At 33.2% G+C, this 25257-nt stretch overlaps 2 protein-coding genes across 2 annotated transcripts in view; both read left to right on the top strand.

Moving 5' to 3' along the window:
- The first annotated feature begins 10504 nt into the window (after positions 1-10504).
- Positions 10505-25257, top strand: part of LOC130440734 (growth arrest-specific protein 1-like) — a 28148-nt gene continuing 13395 nt past the window's right edge. Inside the window, exon 1 of the mRNA XM_056774045.1 lies at positions 10505-10807. The gene's annotated coding sequence lies outside the window, so the exon portion shown is untranslated. The remainder of the gene's footprint in view (positions 10808-25257) is intronic.
- On the top strand, positions 19587-20978 carry LOC130440594 (jerky protein homolog-like). The gene is made up of 2 exons (XM_056773855.1): positions 19587-20570; positions 20646-20978. The coding sequence occupies exons 1-2, from the start codon at positions 19587-19589 to the stop codon at positions 20976-20978; spliced, it is 1317 nt and encodes a 438-aa protein (XP_056629833.1).

Here is a 25257-nt window from a genome sequence, read left to right as displayed (position 1 = left end):
GCCACTGACCAAACGAATCTAATGGGTACTCTATAGGGATTCTAAAACCAGTCCCAATCCTACAATAAAGACGTCAGTTTATGGTCGTTAACCCCTCCTACCTATCTACAACAGCACTGATTGTATTCAGACGAAAATAGGCGCACTGAAGGACAATTTTATTTTTATAAGCAACTTCATTGAAATGTTGAAAAGTATAAATGGAAATTTTGTGGTAGTTGAAAATATTCGAATCATATCTATCGTGAATATTTTCGAGCAAACCAAAACTTAACGTTATAGGAGGGTATGTGATTCTCTAGATTCGATGTCGAATATAATTTCTTCGTTACAAATATACAAACGTTTAGATGAGTGAAAAAACTACTGCATTTGTTTTTATTTTTTTTTTTTTTCTCAAGAATTTGACTATTTTAATTATTTTTACTATGTAAATACGACTTTCAAATTAAAAGGGCGTTACGATTCTCAAATATCTACTTTGCTCTGCCACTGACCTCATTACCTTATTGTGAAAAAAGTTCCATGCCAATTTGGCAGATGGTCGAGGGTATGCAGCTGTCAACTGAAAGAGATTTAATTTAGTGATGACCTATTTATATCGCAAAATGGTATTATAGACTCAGAAATTGACATGACACTGGGTTTAATGGTAAAATCGATAAACCTATTGCATAATATTTTCTTCTTCTGTCATACACTCACGTAATTTTCCCAGAAAATTTTTGTATCGAATATTATCAATTTTGAGTTTCACCGATTCCAATATCCTATATCTGATCTGGTTGTATACGGTAATACTGAAAATCTCATAATAAACCTCAACAACAATCAATAATAGGTTAGGTTAGGTATAGATTAGGTGAGGTTAGGTTATAATTAGGTTAAGATTAGGTTAAGTTGGATTAATATTAGGTGAAGTCAGGTGTTAGGTTAGATTTTAGGTTAGGTTAAGTTAAGTTATGGTTAGGTTGGGTTGGGTTGAGTCGGATTAGGTTAAGATAGGTCGAGTTTTCAAAAGGCATTCAAAAACATAAAAATAATAGTTAGTACATACCATACTACTTTATACAGCAGCCATATGGAGGGAGGAATTGAAAAATTATAAGAACTGATATCGATACAACAAAAATGGCGTCAGCATACCGAACGGTATCAGCGCAAGCGCTGTAATTAATCGTATGAGCCCCGCCAATTGATTTAATTGTGGCAGAAAGGTGTTTCCTTTATAAATTGGGACATAAATGTCTCATTTCGTACGTTCGTTAAAAAAAATAAAGAAAATACCAGATGACATCCACGAACTATGCAATTGCCCAGATGATACAGAACATGTAATATATGAATGCGCCCGATGGAAGGAAGGAAGAAGGAAAATAAGGAAAGGGTTAGGAACATTGGCTGTAGAAAATTGGGGAAAATACAGAACCTTGTGAAAAAAAAAATTAATGAAGAAAAAGAGATAAGAAATGCGGAAAGAAGTAAGTAGTTGAGAAAACAGTAGAGGATAACATACGAGGGCAAAACCTCATTCCGACTCCCTCCTATGTTAATAGTGGAGGGTGGTTTAGTGAGCTCACGAGCTCATAGCATCGCACAGCCCGCTATGAGGAAGGTATAAGCTTCCACCCCACATCAGGGCAAAGAAAACAATAATTTTTTCACCGTTTATGTAATTTCGGATACTAATAAGTCAATTTGAACACATCTGAGTCCAGATTTATGCAGTAAATTTGACTTAGGGTTACAAGAAATGAAAATTATGTCTTTACTCGTATAATGAAGAATGGTAAAGTCCCCTAGTCATTGCACTCATTTGAGCAATTTTAAGCTCGTGCACGCGCAAATGCTCAGATCAGTACGAATTTTAATATTTATCTAAACCAATTTGTAGCAATAGTTCTCTTTTTTTTTCATTTTATTCTATTACTGCTTTTATAAAATGTCACGCTAATGTCAAACCAAATAATAAGCTTTCAAAATATCTTTCTAATTCGATTCACATCATGTCTGATTATCCCGCAACTAACAGCACGTGCACTCATTGATATTCATTTTTACTTCTTTGGTTATCTTAATCAATTATTCATTACCTTGAATCGTTTATTTTAAGTAGACAAGTCAATTAATAATAAGTTTTGTGATATTTTCTAATAGATAATCTGTCTATTATTGTGCCAAAGAGTAATTGTGTTTGTAAATGAATTTGTGGTTTTGATTTTATCCTACTTTGAATATATTTAAATATTGCACACTTGTTAGAATCGAAATGCAACCATCAACACATCTGTACTAATTTCGATACCATCATTTTGAGCGATTTGATGTAAATGGTGGGGTCGGAACGTTCTCAATTTTTGTCACATGTTGAATACAGTATCTACAGTTTTCAGCGGCTACATTTTTAACATCCGTCTTATTGGATCACACTACAGTTTAAAGTAGATGGAAGCCACCTACTTTCTTATAATTTATAAACTTATAAACAGTTTCTAACAAATGTTGAACATTATAACGTTCATGGATATTGTTATATGCACAAAAATTCTTGTATTTCACTTTTTCTATTACTGCAACCTGGTATTTTATTCTTTTGGCGACTATAACAGGATGCATTATTCTTCCAACTATCATCTTTGCCTCAACCTGTAAACATTTTCGTTATTTGGCTGCTATTTTAAAGAAAACACTTTATAACACAAACCGTTTTATGGCTCAAAATGCATTGACACAGCCAAATGCGTTGAAATGATATATAATTCTACCCTGTTAGGTTTAGGTATAAATATGTAGGTAGAGTTTATTCTATTGCAGGTTTTTTGCAGTTTCCCTGTAACCTGGTGAGCCGTTTGTCCAAACAAATGGCTGACGACAGGGAATAATGCAGCCACAACTGAACCCGCTTGGCCCTCATTCCAATTTAAAAAAAACAAAAAAAAATACAAAAAAAGTTCTCTTTTCTTTTTGTCATCTGGACAATGGGGGTTCGCTTTTCTTCCTTTTCAGTCAGGGCTTCAAGTACAACCCCACAGCCCCAGCTCTGCAGATGAGTAGCTTTTAATTCTGAATTCTATTGCATCTCATATATTAACTGAAGGCTAATCACTTTCTTGGATCGTGAAAAATTTTATACAAAAATATAGTAATATAGGTTGCTCCAAATATTATAATAAAGTGTTTTTTCTACTTTCAGTTAAGCTCATAAAACATTTCTCTCTGGCGAAAATACATACATGAAATTTTCAAACCAAATCATACTTTTGAAGTTTGCTTTTCACACTTGGAAGCCCCCAATATGTGTAAAATGTTGAATTCATCATCTTTCACAATTACTTGAGGTATGTTGGCATCTGTTTCGAATTAAAATATTGCGGGTATGAGAGATGGTAGTGACTAAAGATATTACCTAGCCTAACCAAAATTTTTCCGGTTCAGTTTTTAGATCTTTTTGATTATTAACGAAATTTTTAATTTCAATATTATTTCAAAAAATTTTCAAAATCTTTGAATACATGTTTATCTTGTTATTTGGTTATTATAAGGTGCCGAATTGGCCGGGACAGTCATGGATTTCCACCTTGTGTCCCGGATTCTTCCACGCTCAATATTTATTCCGGATTCATGTTTTTTGTCCCGGATTGTGCAGAATTTATGAAAAGGTTCTTATTTTCAGTATTTATTTTAAATATATTTCAACTAGAATTATTTTTACAAAATTTGAACCGAAAAAATAGTTTCTAAAAAAATATACTTGTATAAAAAAACGATTAGCAATACTGATGTCAGTGGCGCAGCAAATTTTTCAATCAATTAGTTATATTGAGGTTGTTTTATATTATTGACGACGATTTAATGCATTTTCTCAACTGCAATAAAATTTTTACAGGAAACTTTGCTTATATTGTTTAGAGCTCGTCCATGACGTAGACAGTGAAGCCGGTCCTCTCTAGTTATAAAAGAATTCTAGAATTGGGTGAATTCACGGCGCCTTAGATGTTGGTAAATCTAGTGTAAGTGTTTAAATAAATTGAATACGTTAAAGATAGTGTATATGAATTCACCCCACCGATAGAAATAGTATACATAAATAATAAAAACATTATAATATGTGGAAAACGATTAAAAGAAGTCGAGGGGAATTTTTCTGTTCCAGTATTCTAAACGACAAGCTGTATTATAACTTTGACTCACTTTTTAGATATTCTATTTATGGTTTCTTATGTGCCAAAATTATGTTGTGACTACTTTTATATTGAAAATTACTAAAATGTTTTAATTATTTTTATTCTGGAGATCTGGATAGTTTAGCAGTCACGTCAGTAAATAATTTGATCTCATAGTAGCCATCAGTGTAATTTTGAAATTAAATGTCAGTAAATAATTTAATGTCATCATCAGAGGTAATTTGAGGCTAAATTGGCATAATAAATGCCTGTGATTGTTACTTTTTTGCAGAATACGGTTTGCATGAACAAGAAAATTTTCTTTTTCCTTTCTATACTACGTTAACAAACGATCGGAAATTTCCGCCGTTTGCGACTCTATTTAAACATATTTTTTTTAAAATAGATCAGAGGGGAATATTAAAGACAAGTACATTGAAAATCCCAGAAGATTGAAGGAAAGAGACAAAGGAGTAAATCGCTAGCACGATTAATAGATCAGATAAAGACAATTATAGGTCATGAACTATAAAAAACCACGAAAAGGTTAGATTAAGAGAAATCGGCTTAATTCTCAAACCACTCCGTGCATCTAACAGAGAAACTCCAGATCGCCATTTTGTTTAAAGCTAACCGCTTTTCCTGTTTTTCTACAATTTTTTGATATGTCGCTACGGTATATAATGGAAGAAGAGAGAGAGCGAGAAATTTGAGCAGTTACTTTTTCAAATATTCATCATCAAAAATTTTTCATCATTTTTATAATAAAAGATAATTGTTGAAACATATTTTTCCAAAATTCTATTGCTCCCGAATATCGGTTATTCGTATACACTTCTAAAAGAAATATAATACGGCACAGTACAACGCTGCCTACACATGCATGTTTTAAAAATCCATCGAAAACGAACCATATGGTACCAACGTATATATAAGATTTAAAACCTATTAAAAATGTGTCCATTCACGGCAACTTAAAGTAACCCTGAATGGGAACTGACAGTGTGGTCGTAGCATGTAACAAGACAATTCGTTGAAGAATTATAAAAGTACTTTCAAAATTAAAACTGATATTCAAATCAAAATAAAATTTCAAATTACGTGTATTACGTAAGTTGCTACTTAAATTATTTTGATAAATAAAAACAAATATTTATATTTGGATATAGCTTAATTGTTTTCCAAAATATTCTTCAAATATTAAACCAATTGTTGAATAAAAAGAAATCATTGGGCGCCAAACAAGAACTGTACGGCGGATGATCCATCAATTCGATATTCAAAAACGTTTTCGTTTGAACTGATCTGCGAAAACTCACATTGTCGTTGTGGAAAATGATTCGTCTTCTGCGATTGGTTCCTCTGATTCTTTCGAATACTTCTGGCGAAAAAATGCTGGTGTATTAATCAGATTTGACGGTTCTACGTTGCTCTATTGGAACTGATGGGACACATCCAGTTATTCCGAAAAAACAGGCGACTATTTGTTTCGAAATGCAGCTCCCGCGAACAAGCTTTGTTGATGTTGATTCATCTTGAAAGACCGATACAGTCGATTGTTGTTTGGACTCGCGTTCATGTCCATAGATCCATAATTCGTTGCCTGTCACGATCTTATAGACGTTTTTTGAAGTACCGCGAGTGAATTTTTTCACCATTTCTGTGCACAAATCGACACGAGCTTTTTTTGAACAATTGTCAAATTATGGGGTATCCAACGCGAACAAATATTTTTGATAGCCAAATGCTCATCCAATATTGAATGTATGCGAGTGGAACTAATGCTCAAGTATGCTTCAATCTCACGGTATATCTCATCTTGCAATATCAGTTTACACACAGCATCAATGCTTCATTGCACAACGTTTCAAGTACCTGTAAACAACTCAAATAGCACTTGTATGACAACACGTTCTGAGTACATTCACTATTAAAAATGTCAAACTTCAAGATGTCAATGTCATATTTGACATAATCACATCAATGTTGCCATATGTCAAAACAAAATTAGCAGCGCTCGTAGTTGTTATCTTTCAGCAGTACACAATTAACAAACATAAAAGTTAGTAAGCAATTAAGTCACAATTCCTAGTTTCCAATTCCTAGCCAAAAAAGAAATATCACAACATTGACACTTACAAAGAAACCAAAAGTAGAGAAATACGTAAGATATGTGAAGCACGAAACTACAAAAAAAGAGAAGAAGATCGACAAGCAGTTGGACAGAACAAATAAAGATGGTGGGGAAAAAATGATGAATAAGATTGTAGGGAATAAAACAGAAACACAAGTAAGCAAAGAATGGAAACAGCTATAGAAAGAGGAGCCCATGCACTGACTTAATATCAACAAGTCTTATACTTGGAAAGGTAGAAAGGAAAAAGCGATTGCAAGCTGTTATTAGAGCCAGAGGAGGAAACACTAAATATTGATACGTTAATTCTAAAGAAATTAATCGTTTGATACTTTTCCTCTACCAAAAAAATAACTCAATAACAACATATCCTACTCATTATAAAGCTAAGATGGCTTTGAGATGCTACAATCAGAAAAATAATGGAGGCTGTAGATTTTTTGCTATAGACTTTTGACTGCGAGCGTGCGACTTGTGTCGATTTTTTTGCTCACGAATATAAGAAAAGCTATACAAGTTGAATAACTTTCTTAATTTAGATTTGCCCAGGTGTCACAAGGAGATCTTCACAAGCACGCAAGACGCCATTGAAAATCGAAGGCATCAGGATCAAGTGAGTAAGTACTTGTATGCTTGTAGAGTGAAGATTTTTTGTGGCAAAAAATCACATTTCCTTTTTTTGCAAACTCACAGACCAAATGGTTAGGAACTATTTCGTTAAAATTAAAATGTCTCAGAAGAATATGCTTCAATATATTGAACTAGGTTTTATATAAAAAAAACTACGATTGAAAAGACAAGCAAGATTTTTGATATATTCATCCTCTGGGACCGAAATTATGGTCAAATACAATATAAGAAATATGAAAAAAATAATAATAAAATTTCCACTTACTATTTTCATACATACCAGACCATAATTTCAGTCCCAGACGATAAATACATAAGTATTCGGAAGCTCGGAAAATATATTAAAGTTAGTTCACTTTGGTGTTTCATTGCCACGTTCCCAATAAGAAACCTTCTATTTCAAAAAATGCAATTTAATAGTTGATGAAAAAATTATATACTATATCATTGTGTACAATAATATATTAATAAATTATTTTGAAGAGCACCGTGTAAACTTCTAATGGATATAGGCAGATGGTCCAAATTATACTTTTTTTCAATAGCAAAGGCTTGTTCTCAATGTTGAGATTATAAGAAATGCATAACGACTTGACTGATTGACTGTTTATTTGTTGAATCTCGTTCGGTTTCGGTAAATAATAGTCACAATTTGAAGCAACATAAGTATTAATTAACGCTGCTTATACTTTTTATTGATTCACTAATAAGTTCATGTTGATATTTATGTAATGAAAACATTAATTGCGTGTAGAAGTTAATTTCATGATTTTTATTTATTTTGGTAATGCTAGACTTTTCTAATTTTTTACTGAAACGTAATTTTATTGCTTCATTAGAAATCATGATTTGAATAGTATCCTGCCAGTGCATTTATCCTAATAGTGCGAAAATCAAATCCGATCATTCATTCACAAGAATATATTATATGAAAAAATCCAAGGATTGAGAAATTTTTATCTGCAACTTTTTATTTTTTGGCCCCGTCTTTCAAAAACGATTATTTTTATTACATATGTGAATAAGAAACAAATTTGAAAACCATTTTTCCCTGATTTGAAGAACTTATTGAGTTGAGAAGCTGAAAGTGAATATACTAGTGATAATAGATGGTTTCGGAAATATAGAACTTTTTATTCTTTTTTTTTTTGGAATTTTTGACATAATGGTTGAAATACAGCTTTCTAGCGAAAGTATGCGAAAAACTATATGAAGTATTATGTATTTTTTTCCGAAAAATGTTAGATCAGTATAGTTTTCTGGGAAATCCAATTTTCATGAATTTTTCTCAATTTTCCGAGCAGCTTATAGCTTTTTCGAACTCCTAGAATTACTATGACATCAAAATATAATTTTTTCATTCAACATATTTTTTTTGACAAATTATGATTTACCAAAAATGCGCTATTACTAGATATCTCCTCACAGCGATATAGTGAGCTCAAGCTGTTCGCATTTAATTTCTATATAGCTGTGTAGATATGCCAAAACGATAGAAATTCTCGCTAATATTAGTTAAAAATGTGATAATGTCAAACTTTTTGAAAATTGTAATCAAGATTTCTGCACAACCACCAAATTTGAACATTTTTTGAAAGCAACATATTAGAGTTGCTACTTTGGTTTCGAGATATGGCAACGCTTATGTCAAATCTGACGATGTCATGATGGAAATCATGACATTTTTAATGGTGAACATACTCAGAACGTTTTGTCATACGACCGCTATTCGAGTTGTTTACAAATACTGGAATCATCTTGTTCAAAATATGGATATAAATCGCGAACATTTTTTGTGCGATGATTTTCAATGACTTTCCACGTCGATTAAACCAACAGCAGTGTGCCGATCAACTCGCTTCGATTTTTGTTGATGAAGTACCATCTTGAGCCACCAAATTCAATCATGGTCTCACTTTGTTACAGTCGATACTGAAATTGCAAGATCGTCATGTGACATACATTAAGATTGAGGTATTCTTGAGCATACATTCAATATATTCATGAAAATTTGACTGCCAAAAAGATTTGTTCGCCTTGGATTCTGCATAATTTGACATTCGCTCAAACAAAGCTCGCGTGGCTTACCGAAAAGAAATAATGAAAAAATTCAATCTCGGTGCTTCAGAAGAAACGGTCAGTTCTGAATTTATTGCCAGAATGAGAGTAACCAATCGCAGAAGACGAATCATTCTTCAACATACATTAGTTCAAACATAAATGTTTGCAACAGACAAAACACCGAATTGATGGGTCATCCTACAGTCTTTGTTTGGCACCTAATGATTTCTTCTAAAAAATGTTGATCAAAAATAAACTGCGGGTTGAACATTTTTATACACCTGATGCGTTCAAATCACATATTTTGGACGTACCTCAATCGGAATGGAGAAAAAGCTTCAACAATTGGTTCAAACACATGCGAAATGTTTTGATCTTATTGATGAATATCAATAAATCCAGTCATGTACAATTATAAATAACTTTTTTATTTGTCTATCGCAAAAAGTAGCGACCCTCCTATGGCTTCAATTTAGTATCTTCAAGAGAAGTTACAATAAATGCAAGTGTTTACAAAATTGAAACTTTTATTTATGAATCATATTTTTCCTTTCATAAACGAATTATTATGAGAATTGTAGAGAATAAAAGTTTTAAATAAATTAAATTATTTTTCTATTGTTTTATTTCTAATGTAAACATCTAACAAACCGTCAGTCCACGTGGACTCATCATATCTCCACTGTTTACCAATGAAAACATCGAAGATGTCGGAAAGCATATGTATGCCAGACAGTCTGTGATAAGCAGTGGCGTCGCTTGATGAGATTCATTTAATTAATAAATTTCTTTAAATAAATCAAAAATAGGCATATGAAGACAATCAAATTGCACAGTGTAGTGAGAATAAAGACAGGTATGAATATAATAATAAAGATTTAGATATACACAGCAAATTATATTCGAATGCTTAAAAAGAGAAAATCTGATAATGCAATCATAATAAGAATTGTTGAATTAACTAGATTAAATGAATTTTCCATTTATCGAGTAGTTACGAAAGGGGTTGCTGTGGATCATTCACAGAACCGAAAAACATCTAAATAAAAACTGTTTTAAACACAAAAAAACGAATAAACGGATACATATTTTTAAAAGTATTTATAAAAATAATAAATTTATAAAATGAGGTATCTACGCCTATGATAGATCAAACAAAATTGTCGATAAGGGTTTTTATAATCTGTAATTGATATTGGAAGAACTATATTGCAATATCATACTGCATAATGAAGTTTACAATTATTACAGAGCTTATATATAATTATATACGTTGATAATGTGTAACTATAAAAATATTTTATGTCTCATTTCTCCTCCTACTTCGGGAATACATGAAAGCCCCTTTCTTATCAACCGAATATCTCCGCCCATGTTTATATTTCAGGTACCAGCGGCCTGTCAGTTCTTTCTACACAACTTAATTTTCTCTTCGAGATAAAAAAGAGAGAGAACGAACCAAAAGCTTTCGTTTGAAAGAGGGAGAGAGCTGTTCATGAAAGAGCGCTTTGCTTGAGATTCCACTTGAAACTTCCGAGGACTTCATATAGTGGTTTAGATCGCACTGGTAGTACTTTGTAGTTCGACGCGTATGGATAGACAATTGTTTCGTTTCCTAGTCTGGCGTTTAAAGCTTTCTAGTTACTAGCCTTCGGCGGTATTCACTGTGTTTTGGTTTCATAACGGTCCATCTATCTCAACCGAGTGTTTTGGTTTTTTCTTCAAGTGGTGTGTGTATAATTCAAATCATGTCTCAATTACAAACAAAATTCATGTTGAAGAACAAGTGAGAATTTGGATTTCAATAATTTTTTTCAAAGTAAGTTATAGTTTAAGGTTACTAAAATTGAAAAGCGATATATACACGAAAAATATTTAAATTTGTGAAACTCAAATGCCAATTTACCTACTCAGTTTCCAGAGATTTCCTAAAAGTTTACGACTTTCAATAGAAAATATTTGTACAGCGTTATGAACAATCTTTTCATTCCAAAAAAAACCTAAAAAGTATTTCCAAAATGACACTCGAACATACAAAAACAAAGATAAAGGCAAACCAAAGAATATCGAAATGTTTTCAATATAGTCTTAAATAAAATCGGTTAGAACAGAAAAGGAAACCCGCAGAGCCTTCATAGAAATCGAAAATCGAAGTTAATGATAATGACAACACCACAAAAACAAACAAGAAACTAGAAACGATGACTCATTCAAAATTATGTATATAATGGGGCGGTTATCAAGAACCACGGTGAATCTAGAAGCAAGGAAAACGAAGGTAAGTAAACAATTCGGAACACTGAATGCGATAATAATTATATCCAAAAAAATCTCCAGAAAGGCGAAGCTACATTTGTTCAAAACAATAATAATACCAACAGTGAGCTATTGATGCAAAACGTAACAAAGCAGATGATATATCATGTTGTTAATAGTATTAACTTCAAAATGATATAAAATATTATAACGTTTCTTTATCCTACAGTACAAGAACATGCTGTACGCACAGCGCGCGTATTGTTAAGCCACCCTCGGATAAAACCACGAATGGATGCGAAGAAGTAAATTCCATCACCCCCTGTCATTTCAACAGATCCTCGTTTGCGTCGCAGGCTCGCGCGTAGACTCCTTCCTCCCCCCTGAGTTCTATAGGAGATTCTGGTGGTCTTACCTTTTAGCCTGTTGGCTATACATTCTTGACTTCTTGGTTTCTGGACGTCTTAATGTGTGTATGCTTTCGCTGCCTCGAGTAAATTCTTTTCAGCCTCCTTCGACAGGAAAAGATCTAATTCGAGTGGTCCTTCACCTTCTTTCCAACTGTCCCCGGTGTATAACTCGGTACTTGCTTATGAAGTACGGAGTTACCGTGTGAGGGTTGTCTTCTTATGAGTTGACTCGGAAAACCTAGGATGTTGGAAGTAAACTTAGCTTATCCATCCAGTTGTCTTCTCGGCCTCCCGTGTTTCCTTTAATCGTCTCTGGTTTAACTTGCAAGTTCAATTAATTCCTCGTTACGATGTTTTTCTGCCCTGTCGTCTTTGATGTCCATTACAATTGACATAACTGACCATTATAAAGGGTTATTTTCCTGAAAAATTACTTTCAAACGTCAAGCGATACACATATCTATTAACAACAAACAAGAAGTGATAAGGCTAATCAAGCAGTTAGCGAGAAATGGTGCGCTGAAGATGAGTCAGTCTACTGTTTCGTCGTTACCAAGAGACTTGCAACGGTTCCAAAAGACAAAGATGCATATCCGAAAGAACATCGCTGAGAAATTAGGCCCATACTGGTGTTAAAGTCCAACAAGAGCTTTGATAAACACGGGGAGTGGCTGTGAGTGACTGGACATTCAAAAGAAGACTCAAGCAGCTAGCCTTGAGTCAAAAAAAGGTCAGCTACTGGTTCCAAATTAACTCCAGTCCACCGAGCAGCCCGTTTACGATTTTTCAGAGAACATGTTAATTGTACAGACGAACAACGGTTCTCCGTTTTGTTCTCAAATGAAAGCAGAGGGTTTCTGCATGGTAGCGTTAGAAGAGGACGTGTTCACAGAAGACCTGGATGTAGTGTTGCACAAAAGAAAACGTACCTTTTGGAGGAAGTTTGGGCGGGAATTTCAATTGAAGCATAAACCGAGCTGGTTCTTATTGAAGCTGGCGGTGGAACGGGGGGATTAACCAATATATAGAAGAAATGTTTAATTTATTACATCCTTACGCCAGTTTCATGGGCGTAATGTAGGACAGTGCTCGTTCCGTGCATCAGTATTTATAAGATGTCGAAATTGCCTCAATAGATTGGCCAGCGCGTAGCTTGGACTTAAATCTTATCAAACATTCATGGGAAGAGAAAATTTGGGGCTATTAATACTACAACAGCCACGAAATCGGAGTTTAATATGGCGCTCACTGAAGAAAGGGATAGCATCGAACAGGATCGAATAAAGAAACTTATTGGAAGCTGTTATTAAGGCCAGGGGAGAGAACACTCAAAATTGATAGATCAATTTCAAATACATTTTTTTCATCGTTAGATTCCTTTCCGTTTGATACTTTTTCTTCACCAAAAAAATTATTCAATTAAAAGCTAAGATAGATCTGCAATCAGAAAAAGAATTGAGGCTACTGATTTTTTGCTGAAAACTTTTGACTTCGAGCGTATCGATATTTTTGCTCACTAGTATATGAACAACTATACAAATTTAAGTTGAATAACTATTATTTTTAATAAACTTTCTTAATTTATATTTGCGTTACAAGGAGATCTCCATCAGCACGCACAATATAAGTTATGTCTCATCGATCTAGGATTTAAAAGGATTTTTCTACTCATCCCGTAGTTTATTTTATATCTATACAATACGAATACTACACTCGCCTCATAATGTTTCAATTCGCTTTGAAGTATTCTTCGTTAACCAATTCATTTTTAGTTATTCATTTAAGCAAAGATCAACGCGAAGTAAGTAGATTCATATTTTAGTTTGAAAAAGGTCAAGTAACAAGGTCAACTATAATTGAAAATATATGTCTTATTATAACTGATAGCGTTCGCACTTGTACTGAACTCGTTGAGATACATTCCGTTGTAAAAGATGAAACCAGCATGAAATTATGAAATAAATGTTAATGATATCGAAAACACAGGGGAGAGACTCAAACTAACAATAATTAAATTGAAAATATCACAAAAAAAGTGGGTAACTAAATCGAAATAAAGAAAAGCTTGTAAAAACCTAAAAATACTAATATAATAGAGCTAAATAAAGACACAAATAAAATAAAATCTAAATAGAAACTATACACAAGAAATCTACAATGAATAACGAAATTAACTTTTAAAATATACTTGTGAAAATTAACTAGACTACAATTCTAAAATAGGTAATAATTTGTATTAAAAATCGATAACAACATTAAACCAATGCGCTGTATCCTCCGAATTGAATATTATTATTATAATTAAAGTCGTTTATAAAGTAGAAGGCACTTTCCAGTAAATATGCCTCATATTATTACAAAATACGGGAATTGATGTAATAGATTTGATTTCAATTGACAAATGATTGTGTATTTTTTATGCATTGTAAAATATCGAGCCCTCAACTAATTCTGAACGTGAAGTAGGTAGATTAAGGTCATACTTCACGTTCGTAAGTGCATAACTGTGATCGAAATAGGCGAGCGGATTCAAAGATAAATAAGAAAGGAAAAGTCAATATTTTCAATATTTTGAAGAAGCCCCTGCAGTTGTTTAGTCTGAGTAAATATCTTTTGAAATTTGATGATTGGTTCAAGTTGAGTCGCACTACACGTATGCCAGAAGGAAAGGGCATATCGGAGATGCGACTCAATAAGGGCGTAATAAACTGTTAAGGAGGTGGATAAGCTCAGTTCTTTGGAAACTGATTTTAGCACAAACCAGGCAGAACTTAATTTTTAAGATATAGCGGCGATATCTAATTTCCCATTTCAAAGAATTGTCTACAACAAGCCCTAAGAATTTTACTGATTTAACGACGTCAATGGTGGTGTTATTTAATTTAATATGAAAAAACTTTAGTTATAGAAACGTACCATCATTTGAGGGTGATTAGATCACTAGATATGATGATATGATATGATATGAAAAAATTGTTTGGTGGAAAACCATCACTGAAGAGGAGAAGAAAAGCTCTGGCAAAAAGAAAACTCTTTATTAATCAAACCAAACTCAAGGGTTATCTGATGTCTTTAGATAGTCGTTTTGTTTGCCAAAATTGTCCTTCAAGCGCTTCCTCAACGAATGCAAACAATACTCACATACGCATAAGATCAGTTTAATCTAAAACCCAACCTGAGACCAACACTCAACTCCCCCAGAGAAATTATGAAATTCTTGTAGTTCCTCAAAGAAAACCGATCTGCATCCGAAAATATGAATCATGTAATTTATATATTGCAATAGATTTTGTCACAGACGTTGTAATGTAATGTAATTTTCATATTTTTTGTTTCTGTGCCAATGCCCAGCTATTTTTTCACTGAAAATTTCCCCGTATAATCATAATCCAGAAATCAACAGCCAATGTAATTGAGGACATACATCAAAGATCTATATAACTGTAACAGTTTTTATTTTGCTTTCACCTAATTTCAGGAAGTTGGATCGTTAAATTTCTTAGATCTGAGTTTATATTATTAATTATTCCCAGAGTAATTTATGGATAGGATGATTAATAGACATATTACTACTAATACTTTCAACATTGGTAAGTGCTTTTTCCGAAACACATGTACTCATTCATGTACGTGCACGTGAAATATACAACATAGGAGAGCACACGTTTCAAATTTTGGTGTTCTATAATAATATTTAGTCGTACATTATGGATTAATTATTATTTATGTAACCAGAATGGAATAATATGGATTTTTAAATTCTTTCCAAGACAAAAAGAAAGGAAAAAATGGAGAAGTTTGTAATGATTGTAGGTTACTACCACTAGACACTAGATATTTTGAAAAACTTCTGATCCACTAAAAACACAGTAAGCAGAATTATTGCGAAATTTCATAAAATAAGAACGACTGAAATTGCATATCAACAAAATGTTAGCAGTCGGTTATAGTAAAGTTTTCAGAAAAAATAAACTGCACTCAAGTTTAATTTGTTCCCGAGCTCAAATCAAAACTTTGTAAAAAAAACAATAAATTAAGCAGAAAAAAAAATAAATAAATGAAGTAATTTCAATAATCTGACTAGCGTACTCGACGTACATCAAACTATTAAGAGCCCAGTATCAGTGTACAAACTGCCTTAAATACTAAATCTTATCGTATACAATAATAACTATGAATAATTATAAAATCAATTGATACGGATATTTATGATCGTTTAGAGTCACATTAATATCAAATAAAAATAAGTAAGTTACCAATTTCCTTACTTACTTACTAAGATAACTTACAAAGGCTACTGTATAGGTTTGAACAAATAGCGAAAGCTATTAACATACAAAATCAAATCTGTTACAGTATCCAGTGAACCGAGAAGATTTAAACTCGCGATATATGATCAGAGTTTAGAACAAGTGATGTCATCCAAATATCTAGTAGCGAACATAACAAGTAATAGAAATTTAAAGAATGAAGTGGAAGCTGAAACAACAAAGGCGTCATTAATAATATGAGAGATGTAATTTAGCGGAATAAATATCTGACCACCAGGAGCAAAGTCAGAATGTACAAGACCTGTGTGACACCAGTAATGACATACGCCATAGAGACCAGAGGAGGCTTTTAAGAACTACTGAAATGCGAACGCTGAGATCAATAGCGGAACACACATTATTTGACCACAAGATAAATGATGAAATAAAGGAGAAGGGAATGAAGAGACTACGCGGACAGAATGTCAGATGACTGGTTGGCAAATATTGCAACGGAAGAAAAACCGAATACATGCCGACCACCAGAACGACCACCTATAAGATGGTATGGAAGCTGGTCTTCATCATCCCAGCTGCAGCTCGACTACCATTGATGCAAAAACAGGACTAAGTCTTAACGTACGATGAAGAAGACACTTTGATCAGCGTACAAACTGTCTTAAGTACTAAATCTTATCGTATATAATAATAACTATAAATAATAAAATCATTAGATAAGGATATTTATGATCATTTAGACTTCTTTGCCGAATGATATTTTAAATTTCACTTTTGAACCGTTGCCAAGTAAATTTCAGAGAATTTTGTGTTGAAATATAGTAATTTATATATTGGACGAAAAAATATTTGTTAATTCCAGGAAAATTTGAATTTCAGCGATGAAAATGGGCAGGAGAAACTAACCGCCCCTGAAATTGTAAATAGATCCACACAAATCAGTGGATATTTATTAACATCGGTGTCAAAGGAACAATGTGAAACTGCATATAAACAATTCATGGCAATTGGGAAACAAACTGAAATTCTTTTCTGAGAATGTGTGGATATTCACATATGCTCAAAATTCAGGAATAGCAGCTTAACATTCAATTCACTAAACGTGAAAAACTACGTTGATAGTTCGAACCAATATCTCAACAGGCTAATAGAAAAGGAAATCTCAAGATGAGCGTACAGAAACAAAACTATTTCAAATAATCCACTAAGTTATCAACAGTTGATTTGACTCATATAATAAAGCATATAAGCTGAACGAAAACATCGATCTTTTCCATTTTCATTCGCGAAAAGGCATAGATGTTAACAGATGATAAAATTGGGTCTTGAGAATGAAATTGTATTGTATTTTTGACCAATTCGTGGTTAAAAAATATCAATAAAATAAGCAAATCAATAGTAACGATTGGATAGTCGGATAGTTTAAGTTTTTCTTGTGTCTTTCAATTCATTCTTCTTTTTTTTTAATTCAAAAAATCTCAGGTATTTACGGCTTCATAAAACTATTGTGATTTTTTTAAAGTTATACGTGAGATTTCTAAACTTCATTCCTGGCAGAACCCATTATAACTTTAATACGAGCCACCTGAAGTTTTCAAATCCCCATTTATCAACCCAAATAATTGTCAGAATGTAAAAAATCTTTTCTCTGGGACAAACCAACTAATTTTATTTTACGATTCAGCTGTTCGTTATTCAAGAAGATTTTAGTTTTATTCAGTATGGTACTCAGGTAAAAATTATTTTGGGTTCAAATCGTTCAATCATCTTGTCAGTTGCACATGTTCCTAGAAGGTTTAATAACTTAATTCCGAAGAAATTTTTCGTTTTACCTAATGTATGGGCTTTGTCGAATCTTTCTGAAGGAAACTAGTTATTTAAATAATTATATATAAACTTCCATTGTGTTTTCAGGTCCTAAAAACAACTGATTTGATTTTTTCCTTATGAAAAATCACTACGTATCACTCAATTTATACAAAAACATTATTTTTTTCTCATGAAAACCAGGCATTTATATGTTTAGATACGAATAAATATCTGAAAAACAAATAGATCGGGTACTCACAATAAGTTTGAATGATTAAATTTCATAAAAATCTTTTTTTATCATCTTAGAATATTGGAGAATAAATTCAGTGCTAATAGTGAACAAAAAAACAAAAGAAATTTCATAAAAAATTATGTTTAAACAACAGCTAAAATTATGTGTCACTCCCATTTGCATTATGGTGGAACTTAGTTAACAAAAAATTGATAATTGAAATATTACAAGTCACAACGAGGAGGTGGCTGGCTTTTTTAGTTTCAATCTTTGGCATATTATTTAGGGATTTTAGTTTACCAAAAATAAAACCATCTCTATCTTCATATCCTCTCTACCTCCTGGGAATGACAGGGAATCGTGCATTTCCTGCTTGAACCAGTTTCTGAATTTCTTCTTCAGTCTATCGTGACAACATTTGTAATCATTCCAATTTATTAAATCTATATATTGAGATGCATCAAAATTAAGATGAAGTAATTAAAATCATCACCATACTTTCATTACATCTTGATCCAGCTGCCATAATGTCCAAGTTCCTTAATATATTTCCTAGAGTCAGTTACCATTGCTAAAACAATATTTTCTGAGTCAGATAAAAACTTATTTCTTCGATTAACTAAACGTATCTATACTGTTTTTCGAAGTAACTAGTATATTAGATGAATTAATGAATAGCTCAATCCTTGAGCAGAAGATTTCACTTTAATACTGTAGCACATCTGACTATAAGCTTTAGTAACAAATCGGCAAGAATTTCAAGATTCCGAGAAAGAGTTAACCAACGGGAATGACCAACTTTTCGTGGTTTTCTATTTGACAAGTCTTCATGAAAATATTTCGATTAAAACTACAGTAGAACCCCGGTTATCCGTGCCTCGATTATCCGTGTTCGCGATTATCCGTGGTGCGAGGAGAATAGTAAAAAAAAAATCAGGGCGCCCGACTTTTGAGATGGAATACCCATTTCTTTCCTTGCTCAATACCACCCTTTGGAGTAATAAATTATTGAAGATTTGTTGGGTAAAAAATAAACACCTTGAATTTATTCGTATGTACGTAACTATTAAAAATATGCACCCATTCATTACAAGAAGTATCCGTATCGGAGGAGAGAAATTATGTAAAATAAAATATTAAACTTTAAATGTGTACATATGTAATTAAGGTTTCAGACGCCTGACCTATTATTGATTCTGAGAAGCGTTTATGTCTAAGTAGAAAGAGTCGCAAAGCCTGAATTGCTAATTCATTCCAGCAAATGGTTTTTGTTGATTTTCCCCCTACTCAAACCTCACTTTTGTTCACTTTCAGTGTTTCAGTAGCTTCTGATTAGTTTTCACCTACTGATCGGTTGGCTAGTTTCTTTGTTTATTGACTATGGCTTCAAAACGTAAGCGTGTCGTGCTTTCTTTGGAACAAAAAGTGTTCATTATTAACCGTGTCTTAGATCGCGGTGAGAGTGTAAGAAAAGTGGCGGGTGAGTTTGGTGTGGGAGAGCAGACAGTGCGTGATTTAATTAAACGAAAGGATGAAATTTTGCGGTTCATATCTTCAGCTGATTCCACATCTCTACTAGCGTCAGGAAGAAAAACAATGAGGAAGTCAACATTATCTGACATGGAATCAGCTTTGTTTGAATGGTTTAAACAAAAACGTGCTGAAGAGATTCCTATCTCTGGACCGATGGTTTGTGAAAAAGCTAAGTGGTTTCACGAAAGGTTGAATATTGATGAACCATTTGGAGCTTCACAGGGTTGGTTATTTAGATTTAAAAACCGGCATGGGATTAGACAATTAGACATTCAATGCGAAAGTCTAAGTGGCGATTTAACAGTTACTACAGTTTTCAATGAGGAATTTGGTTCATTGATCTCAAAATTAAACTTGTCCCCCGATCCAATATACAACGCAGATGAATCAGGACTCTTTTGGAAAATGTTACCGTCGAAAACATTAGCTGCGCAGTGTGAAAAGTCAGCTCGTGGACATAAATCTAATAAGGAAAGGCTCACTGTCATGACATGTTCAAATGCATCGGGTACACACAAGCTAAAACTAACAGTGATCGGGAAAGCTAAAAAACCACGATCGTTCAAAGGAACAGACGTGAAAAGACTTCCGTGTAACCATTACAGCCATCCAAAAGCTTGGATGAATCAGGCTATTTTCAAAGAATGGTTTTTTCAAGATTTCGTGCCATCTGTGAAGAAATTTCAGGAAGAAAATGGACTTCCAAAGAAAGCTGTTCTCCTACTTGACAACGCTCCTAGTCACCCATCAGAATCTACCCTGAAAACCGAGGATGGGCTAATTTTTGTCACCTACCTTCCTCCTAACGTCACATCATTGATACAACCAATGGACCAGGGCGTCATTTCTTCCTTAAAACGGAGGTATAAAAAGATTTTTCTCCGTTTCCTTCTCCAAGAAAATTGTGTCGATTCAATGAAGGACCTCCTCAAAATGTGGACAATAAAAGATGCCATTTTTGCTGTTTGTGATGCGTGGGAAAACTTGCCATCGAGTACATTAAGACTTTGCAGGGCAAAAATTTTGGACCAAGAATATGGGGAAGAAGACAACATGGATGAGCACGATGATGTACAAACTTGCCTTGAACTGTCTAGATCTATTCCAGATTTCATCAATGTTGACCGAAACGATATTGTTGATTAGCTCCAAAAAGATGAAAATGAGGAGGGGTTTGAAATCCAAACTGATAGTGACATTGTAGCGCATTATCTTAGTAGTGATACACCATCTACTTCTCAACTGCCTGATTCGGAGGAGATTGATAGTGACACAGACAATTGTTTTGGTCCGACAGAAGAGAAAATTCAACCAACAAAAGCAATGGAAGCAATTGATATTCTTCTGAATTTTTGCGAGCAGGAAAATTTTGATTTAAACGACGTCATCAGTCTCAGAAAAATCAGGACCGAGGTGAGAAAAGTTATTGCCAACCGTAAAAAACAAAAACTGATAACATCTTATTTTCGACCTATGTAAATTCACTCTCCGATGTATTTTTCATTCTTTTTGATTTTTTAATTACTAAGAATGCATTCGATTTATGTTTTCTTTTGTATTTTGTACATAAATATAAACTGTTGTTAGAGAAAATATGTTACGTATTTACTTACAATAGCGTCTAGTAAAATATTACTATCTCCGGGAATATCTCTAATTGGTGTTAATTATATTTGTACATGCTTATAAGTGATAATTTGGATGTACTGATTTACATTTCTACAAAAATTGATGTTTAATAAATTTTTTCTCGATTAACCGTGGTTTTCATTTATCCGTGTAAGGGGGACCCCACCATTACCCCGGATAATCGGGGTTCTACTGTACTTATAAAAATTTCAAATAAGTACTTCTGGTTAACATTTAAACTTTCCTAATCAATTTCTGGCAAATTCAATTCAATTTTTTTTATAATTTGCAAAAGTTCTTCGCAATTTTCAAGCTGTTTGTTTATTGAACCAGATTATCCTCTAAGAACCATAGTCTGTCCATCAAGATATTGAAATAGGGGCCTCAAAGTTTCATTTGCATATAATATACAAATTATCCATTGCAAGGGTTTTCTTGGACTAATTTTTAATATTTTGATGACTCCAGATTAACCGTTCGTAGTAAAGGGTGGGCCAGAAAGGCGCGGGTGGTGGGGATGAGTGTGATTCGATCGTGGGTCAGAAAGATCAACAAGAACAGAAGACACAATTCTACAAGTCAGAGTTTCAGTTCATCGCAATCCTGGTCTATCGACTTCGCAAACGATTAGCCGAACTTGTGGTATCCAGAACATCGAAACAACATTAAATTACACCCATAGGTATTAAATTCAAATTGTGCAGAAATTACAGCCAAATGTATATTTTTATATTTAAATATTCTCCATTCTGCTCAATGAGCTTTCGTCTGATGACTCCGCGCTCATGAGAGTTCTGATCCTTATCAGCAAAAAACTGACCAAGGTCATCCTCATTTGTGAAAGTTTGACCATTCAAGGAATGCTGCAAACTTTGAAATAAATGGTAATCAGATGGTGCCAGATCAGGGCTGTGTGGGAGATATGACATCACTTCCCAGCCAAGCCCCAATAGTGTTCTACGAGTTTTCAAAGACGTATGAGGTCCTACATTATCATGATAGAGCACTAAACCTCTCCGATTTCAAAATTCTGGCCGTTTTTCTTTGATTGCTTCATCCAGCTTAATTAATCGTTGGTTGGTTCCTTGGAAGTAGCTCAAAAAACACAACACCTTCATAATCTCACCAAATTGACATTATGAGATTTTTTGTTGTTTCTCAGCTTTCGAAGTGGTTTGTGCAGGTTCATCATGTTTGCTCCATGATTCTTCTCGAACTATGTTACTGTACAGGACCCATTTTTCATGGGTTGGTTTTAATACGTTTAAGGTCCATAACCTAACCTAACCTAGCCTAGCGTCATGCATATTTCTTTATAGTCGAGAGTGGCTATAGATCCATAATCTGAATTCCAACACTGTAAATGTGAGACACGAAACGCCTATGACGGAGCTCCAAATTTAGAAAATTTGATGCAATGTCATTCTTACTCAAATATTTTTAATAAATGGAAATCTGAAAAAAAAACCATTTGAACAGACTCCCTTTTTGTCGCAATTTCCTAGATAGTAAAAACAACTTTTTGGTAACTCATCTACAACCCTACATTAATAGAAAATAACACGATGAGGAACCTAAAAGCTTGGATTGAATGATAACATGCAAAACTGCGTATTCAAAATCGAAAATCTACATGCTTCTGCCGATTTGTATATCCGTGGATTGAAGAATTCAAAACCAATCGATTCAGGGATGTAAAAGGAATATTTTGATATATACGATTAATGATATGTAATGAAATATATTGAAAATTCAACGCATATTCAAATTCAGAGTTCTCCGTGCTTGAGGACAGTGTTGTGAGATGTAAGTGCTAGCTAGTGAATCCGATAAGAAGAATAATATTCAAAAAGTTAAGTGACGTAATTTGAGTATTTGAATTCGTTTCGAATACGGTAACTCTAATTCTGATTTCCTTTCGTTTTCCTACTTTTTTACTATTTTCTTATTAAAAAATATATAAAAAAAAATATTAAAACGGCTTAGTAATCACGGTAAACAATTTAAAATGTAAGTAACTAAGCTGAAAGATAATTTGCATTACTGACCTACTAACCTGGTTGTTTATACTTGTATATAAATAATATTGACATTATTACAATTATGTGATGATAATCTGCACTAAAAATGTTGACATCACATTTTTAAGCAAATTAATAATGATTATAAATTATACAAGGTATTATGGTGAACGTTTTGCAGATATTTCCCACGTAAATCGTTGCTTTGTGATTTATTATTCGTATATTGTATCATAAATTCGTAAATTTTTCGATTCTTTTTATTTTTTTATATATGTATCAGATTTTAAGCGTGTATCTCACATATAATTTCTATAGAGATATTAGTTGCATTGGTTCTCCACTTTCCACATTTCAATATCCAATATTCAGTTCTTCGACTTAGATAGCTCCTCCTTATGTTTAACGAATGTTTATTTAACATGAAGAACATAAAATGGAAAAACGTTTCTTAAAAATAGTGCCCGCGATCTCGCAGCTCGCATTCTTCAAACCTATTCTTCATATTTCCGGAAACTCTTCGACAGATAAGGCTGTGTATGTTATTTATCGTTATTAGTTTACTCACGTAGACTCGAAAATCAGCTGGAATTGAGTTTAGGCTGCGGAGTTAAAACCATTCATAATTCTGTACAAATAATTTCTATTGACAGTATTGTGGGCTTTTTGGAAATATATGAAAACTGAGTAAATTGGCAGATTATATTCATACCCCATTCTTTGTGCTTACCTAAGACTGAAAATATGATCTGAACCAGAATTGGTACACTCCGAACAAGTTTTCTACTTTCTTGTCTATTGGTACTATTATCGCTATTCTTCACACTTCTGGCATTGTCTCTTGTTCTCATACATTACTTGTAGATAGATTTTCATTTTTAGAGCAGTTTACCGTTCTTTGTATTATTTCCTCTTTCGATGGTGACAGTCTCTTAATCCAATCTTGTATTGTAAGCTTTTCCTATTCGTTTTTTGCATTTAATATTTCTTTAACTTGCTCTTCCCATCTTTGAATCGTTTCGATCTCATCCATTATTATTTCCCCATTCTTCAGCTTCCTTTATTCTACTTTATTTCTCTATAGAAATTCCTCATTTCTTTATTTACAAAGTTTTCTTCTATCCACCTTATTCTGTTCTCCATTCTTTTTCGGATTTTTTGCCCTACACGTTAATTTTTCTTCGTCTCTGTAACATTTTCTGTTTGGCTTGGTTTCTTCTTCGTTAAGTAGACCATCCTATAGTTTGTGGAAAAGTCCTTGCCAGTTTGGAACATATCATGTATCTTTTTAGCTCTAAATAACTACAATATTCGTCTTGCTCAATCATCTTTCGAAAATTGTTATAATAAAATATGAAACTAGATTACTTAGACTTGTAGATAGATTTTTTTCTATAGCAAACCATACTCAGCATTCAAAACAAGACTTCCTGTGGCATCGATGGGTTATCAGTTAACATAAAATTTTGAAATCTCAACAATTTGGTTTCCTACCTTTGATTTTTCGTGATTTCGCTAAGGCCTTCGATTGTGTTGATTAACAAACAAACATATGGCATCCGAGGTATTTCTTTTAAATGATTTGTATCTTATCTTTAATGTAAAAAACAGCTCATACGGAATAATGATAAAATTATGAGTAATTTTCCAATTGGTGTACCTCAGGGTTCAATTTTAAGTCCAATTCTTTTTTTGGTATTCATCAATGATGTCACAGAATTAATAGTAAATTAACTTTATGCTGATGGCACCGGTGGAATGGTCCAGATATCTGGGCTCCATATTTTACCATGGCCATTTCTCTGTTTACAGAAATCTTTATCCTACAAAGGAGCTTTACAACTTCTAAAACTCAACAACGATTTAGTACGATCTTCAAAGTTTCTTGGTCTACATTTCGACGGCGCCCTTCAATGGTGTGTACATCTGTACATCTGTGTCTAAGCAGCTCGATTCTGGTTCTGCTTTAACAATTTACTGCTCGTTGTTCGAATCGCATCTTGTAGTTTGTACCTCTTCGAATCTATTTTCAAATCAGTTTATTTGGTTCGCAAGCACTTTCAAAAGAGAGATCCATGCATGAATACCCTACTAGAAGAAAAAATTTG

The sequence above is a fragment of the Diorhabda sublineata genome, chromosome 2, assembly GCF_026230105.1.
Source record: "Diorhabda sublineata isolate icDioSubl1.1 chromosome 2, icDioSubl1.1, whole genome shotgun sequence".
In the NCBI taxonomy this organism is placed as follows: domain Eukaryota; kingdom Metazoa; phylum Arthropoda; class Insecta; order Coleoptera; family Chrysomelidae; genus Diorhabda; species Diorhabda sublineata.
Note: the sequence above shows the minus strand (reverse complement) of the source record. Positions and strands in the feature narration are given on the sequence as shown.

Excerpts from the sequence above, each read along its gene's own strand:
- LOC130440594 (XM_056773855.1), top strand. The coding sequence starts at position 19,587 with ATGGAATCAGCTTTGTTTGAATGGTTTAAACAAAAACGTGCTGAAGAG. Across the intron at positions 20,571-20,645 it reads ACATGGATGAGCACGATGAT|CTCCAAAAAGATGAAAATGA; the intron begins GTACAAACTTGC and ends ATTGTTGATTAG.